This window comes from Mytilus galloprovincialis, chromosome 3 (assembly GCF_965363235.1).
Source record: "Mytilus galloprovincialis chromosome 3, xbMytGall1.hap1.1, whole genome shotgun sequence".
Lineage (NCBI taxonomy): Eukaryota > Metazoa > Mollusca > Bivalvia > Mytilida > Mytilidae > Mytilus > Mytilus galloprovincialis.
This window is the reverse complement of record NC_134840.1, coordinates 83,007,154-83,013,153: the sequence shown is the minus strand read 5'-3', so window position 1 is coordinate 83,013,153 and position 6,000 is coordinate 83,007,154. Positions and strand designations below refer to the sequence as shown.

Sequence of the window (6,000 nt, the reverse complement as noted above, 5' to 3'; positions counted from 1 at the left end):
ATTGGATGAGGACAAAAAGAGCAGTATCTGTGGCGCTATCTGCTCCAAAAAGTTGAAATGTTACACTATTATTAACAAATTTATAGTCAAGGGATAACTCTGAATTGATTGACTTTTCATAAAATTCAATTTCAATAATTGATGACATTTGTCTTTTCATTTATTACATAATATGCTCATTGGTTCAGACTGTAATGATAGTTTTGTACATTTAAATTCATAATTGGTACTTATAATTGTAGTGTATGCAAATTTTATACATGTATCTTTTGATATGATTGATTTTGAAACATAAACTGTCACATCATCATAATATGTGTTAGTTGTTATTTTGACTTTAGCGGATCATAAATATTAAAAAGTTTAAACTTTTCATCAAATTTATTTTTTAATCGATAAATCATCATATTATATACACGTATAATTTAAATTTGGATGTAACGCGTTCTCTGATTGGCTGACGTTATTTTGTTATCAGCCCATAGACATATTTTAGTCATGTGACTGTGACGTCATCAACGTTTTTTCATGTTTTTCTACGGTTTAAAATGGAATTAAGAATTAAATTATAAGAAATAATTGTAATATTTTTTCTGTCTATTCGAAATAACATAAAAAATGTGGTGCACACTGTTAAATAACCCGCTACGCGTTTTAAAATGTTTATCGCCCTGCACATGCATGAAATATTTGCCACTGGAATTTAAGCAGCCAACAAAAAATCAATCTATTATGTACATCATGTTTTAAGATCTGTGATCGATATCATAAATTTGATTTTGGTCATTTGTGTCTAATAGGCGAATGCCCATCTTCTCCTTGTATTTATTTACGCATGCACTTTTAAAGAACATAATATATCTAAGGTTTTAGACGGAGTCGGAAACAATGGGTCATATCAACAAAAATAATATACAAATATAGCCTTTGTATGAGGTCGATACAAGGATATATTGACCTGAAAGAAGTATATTGACTGAGGACGAAGTCCGAGGTCGATATACTTCTTTGGGTCGATATATCCTGTATTGACCTCATGCAAAGGCTATATTTGTTATATTATTAATTTCCGACCATGTTTGTATCAAAATCGTCATTAAGGTTTGTTGGAACTTTATAGAAATTACATTGTCTCCTTGACAATAACAACATATTAGTTGTTATTTCATTTACTTTTTTTTAGACATCTTATGTATTTGAAGATTTTTTTTCGTCAAATAATCGATCATCGATATCATTTGTTTCAAAACGTTAAACAATATCCTGAAATTCATTACATGACGTCACAAAGTATATCGGTTTTTAGATATTCTAAAAATAACCGTGCAATATGCTTTTTGCCGGTCAATATGCTTTTTGCTATCCGCCGTTTTCTCTCTACCTTCGAAAATATAGTTTAACATGTGACTATCTCTAAACGAATCAAATTTGTTAAAATATACGAATTAATAATATTTGGTACTACAATTTCCATGCAGTGCTGGCAAAACTTTCCAGTATAAAGAGATAATAGACTGCTAGTTTTGCAATGATTTTGAAAAGAAATTTTCTCCTAGATTTCCAAAATATAAAACAAATTCAAAGAATCATTTATATGTGTCAAAACTATATAAGTAGTTATCAAAGGTACCAGGCTTATACGCCAGTTTCGTCTACATAAGACTCATTGGTGACACTTAGAACAAAACAGTTAGAAAGCCAAACAAGTAAAAAGTTGAAGAGCATTGAGGACCCAAAATTCCAAAAAGGTTTGCCAAATACGACTAAGGTAATACATGTATATGACTGGGATAAGAAAATCCTTAGTATTCTGAATAATTCATACTTTTGCAAGCAGTTGATTTATAAAAATTACCATATAATTGATATTCAAGTCAACACTAAAGTGCTGACTACTCTTTTTGTTTAAACTTGACAATGAATATGGACAAAAATCAAACTAAAACCACTGCTTAGCCCGCTATTTCAGTCAAACTAAAACAACAGCTTCCTGAGTTTGGCAGTCTTACGTTTATATAGACTTATATCTATTATAATTTATAGTTGTGCGTTTACTTAGTTGTATAAAACTTATCAGTGTTACTGTATTCAAATTATACCAACTTAAAATATTTGTCTATTTAATTAAGGGACAATTGGTTGAACAAAATTTCAGGTTTGCAGACAAGTTCTGTGAAAATTGGCATATATATGAGAAAACAAAAAAGAATTTTGTATATTCGATTAATTGTTCTGAATACTTATTCTGACGAATTATCTGAAGTTTTATTATTTTTATGGGGCCTCGGTGGCCGAGTGGTATAAGTAGTTACTACTGTAATTACTAGCCAGTCAACACTGAGGTTGTGAGTTCGAGCCCCGCTCTTGCAGGTGCACTCGACTCCAATTTTAATTGACTAGGATTGTCAGTTTTACTATCGAAATTCAATGGTTTTCTCCGGGCACTCCGGATTCCTCAACCAATTAAAATTGGCCGCCACGAAATAGTCCAAAAGCGGAGCTTAAATGTGGCGTTAAAACACCAAAAATCAAAAATAAAATAAACTTTTAGAAGATCAACTGATAAACAATTGTTTAAAAAAACATGTAGTTCCCCTGTTTCTGTCCAATTCTATATCTTTGTTCGTGAAATGTTAAAAACGTAGGTTGGTAGACTGAAAAACAATGTTGTTAAAAAAGAGGGACGAAAGATACCAGAGGGACAGTCAAACTCATAAATCGAAAATAAACTGACAACACCACTGCTAAAAATGAAAAAGACAAATAGACAGACAAACAATATTACATATGACACATCATAGAAAACTAAAGAATAAGCAACACGAACCCCACCAAAAACTAGGGATGATCTTAGGTGCTTCGGAAGGGTAAGCAGATCCTGCTCCACATGTGGCACCCGTCGTCTTGTTTATGTAATAAAAAATCCGGTAAATACTCTAATTCGGTAGGTCACATTCATGAAAGGGAAGGGGATTGTAGTTACGACGTAAGGAACATATCCGATATCATTTGTGAAACGGTTATTCCATAACGGTTAATCAACTCGTAGTGGCGTAAAATTTACGAAGGGATGATTTCAACTTCACCATTTGGAACTCTTGATTTAATATCTTCCTTGTCCTCGTGAGAAGCAACCCTCTATCAAGAAAATCATAATAGGAATTGCAAGCACGTGAATATCGTATCGATTAGGAGATATATACCCCGTATGCAGGTGGGGATAGATGCGTTCCACATAGTCACCAAATTTTAAATTATTCAGTGAAAGAACATCATCTATATAGCGGAAAGTAGAGTTAAAGGATATCGCTAACTTCTTATCTTTCTTCATAAGAAGTTCCTGTATAAAGTCAGCCTCATAATAATAAAGAAACAAGTCGGCAAGAAGAGGGGCACAATTTGTTCCCATTGGAATGCCGACAGTCTGTTGAAAAACACGTCCTCCGAACGTAACAAATATGTTGGCAATCAAGAAATCAAGCATCTTGATAATGTCAGTTTCAGAGAATTTTTTGTTTGAATCAGAGTGATCCTTTACAAAGTAGAATTTATCCCTCCCTAAAACAAGATACTTGTACCTACGTTGGCCTTTCTTTTTTATGAAACAAAGCAATACCAACTCTTTCAATTTGGCTTTTTAGTTTGGAATGTGGAATACTTGTGTAAAGTGTAGAAAAGTCAAATGTTTTAATACTATTACAAGATGAAAGATAGTTAGATTGTATGTACTCTAACAGATCTTTGGAATTTTTAAGTATCCACATCTGATTCACGCCACCTCTAGAATAGGCAGTTTCACAATAACGTTGAAGCCCGTCTTTGATTGCTGATAAAATAGATGGTAATAATTTAGAAAGAGGTTTCGTGGAGCACTTGGAAGACCCAGCAATATACCGTTGTTTGTAAGGACACTTATGTAGTTTAGGTATCCAATACAGTGATGGAAGATCCAGTTCTTCATCTTTGGTTGAAATTCCAAAGGAACATAGACAGACCTATGATTATCCTTAAATCATGTTTTAGTGTTTTTATCCAATTCTTGATTTTAGGAAGGCATGAATATGTTAAGAACTGATACTGGTAGACTAACGTTTTGATAAAACTTATATTTTGTGTTTAACTGCATTATATTTTGTGTTTATTTACTTCATAAAAGTTTAATAAATAAAAATTACTTTATTCAAATTACACCAGCTCAAGTTCTTTGTCTATTTCAGCAATTGCATCAGGTATATCTTTTTCATTTTGACCTCTAGATAAAGTTACATTCTTAGAATTCTTGTTCGGTATTAGATAAGAAGGAGGAGGAACAGATTCTGAATCACCAATTTCTCCTATTCCTTTTCCTAACAAAACATCCCTTTGACTGAGACATTTCGACAAGACATTTCTGAAGATCAGTTGGTATTATTTCAATGTCTTGTCTTGTTGGTGGATCTCTAGATAAAGCCTCCACAAATGATTGCAATCTGTCTGATCGTGCTTTGCATTTGACATGATTTGAAATCAGGTTGGAATTCGTCGCCATAGAATTTTTTTTACCATTTCTGTTAATGTTGTTGACATTATCCGGTTTACCTACAAGTTAAAACAAAAACGATATTACATTATGATAGCTTTGTTGTGGATTTCGCTTTAAATGGAATCAAATTTGTAGATAAATACAAGTAAACATTAAATATATAAACACATTTATATTAATCTTGAATCGTGGTAAAATATTTTAAATTTCGCTAGCTTCACTTCAAACATAATGTTATATTTCAATCCTGGTTTCTATGAGTTTATTTGCTGTTAACGACTTGGAAGTCTGCTTACGATACCGAGAATATTGTATCAGGTTAACGTATATATGTTTAATTGGCAAAACAAAACAGAAATATTGTCCTCTGAATAAATGAATCCACCAGAAATGATTTGTTTCTTATCATTGTTCATTCGTTAAAAATTTGAATAAATATATAAATAAATACACAAAAAATAATGACCGAAACAGAAAAGGCAATGGTAAACTGGGGAAGACAAGACACAGAAAGCTGTACAACCTGTTAAGAATTTAATGCGTCCGAAGCGCTTTTCTGGATTTACCTTCAACAGGAATGTTCAAAGCAGAGAATTTGAAAGCTAAGGATGCATTTAACCGAAACACGTTATGAAGTTAATGCGTCCGAACAAAGCTGTACAATGTGTAATTTATGCACACTTCGATCTATTGTCACTGAACTAAATTGCTCTGGACATGAGAATAGTTTACGACAAAAAAGATGATTTCAGCTTTCCAATTGCGAACTTTCCATTTCTAAGTAGCAACATACCAGCAGCACCTGAATACGGGGTATATATCTCCCAATTGATACGGTATTCCCGTGCTTGCATTTCCTATCATGATTTTCTTGATAGAGGGTTGCTGCTCACAAGGAAGCTATTAAACCAAGAGTTCCAAATGGTGAAGTTGAAATCATCCCTTCGTAAATTTTACGGACGCCATCACGAGTTGGTTGACCGTTATGGAATAACCGTTTCACAAATGTTATCGAATATGTTCCTTTCGTCGTAAATACAATCCCCTTCCATTTCATGAATGTGACCTACCCAATTAGACTATTTACCGAATTTGTTATCACATAAGCAACACGACGGGTGCCACAAGTGGAGCAGGATCTGCTTACCTTTCCGGAGCACCTGAGATCCCCCCTAGTTTTTTGGTGGGGTTCATGTTGTTTATTCTTTAGTTTTCTATGTTGTGTCATGTGTGCTGTTGTTTGTTTGTCTTTTTTCATTTTTAGCCATGGCGTTGTCAGATTGTTTTAGATTTATGAGTATGACTGTCCCTTTGGTATCTTTCGTTCCTCTTTTAGCATGTATAATCTGTTGTATCTTCTACGTTGCTGAGACTTGTGAATGGGGAACACTGAGAGCTGGAATGCATTACACTCGAACTCCCAAAACATAGATGCCTGCACAATTTTCAAAATCAGTGCATTCAATTTTACTTTTAGG

At 33.2% G+C, this 6,000-nt stretch overlaps 1 protein-coding gene across 1 annotated transcript in view; it reads right to left on the bottom strand.

The window, feature by feature from the left end:
• Nucleotides 1-4,258: 4,258 nt before the first annotated feature.
• Nucleotides 4,259-6,000, bottom strand: part of LOC143069149 (protein dispatched homolog 1-like) — an 89,428-nt gene continuing 87,686 nt past the window's right edge. Inside the window, exon 11 of the mRNA XM_076243635.1 lies at nt 4,259-4,578. Within this exon, the coding sequence (XP_076099750.1) occupies nt 4,322-4,578 (257 nt within the window). The 3' untranslated portion in view covers nt 4,259-4,321. The remainder of the gene's footprint in view (nt 4,579-6,000) is intronic.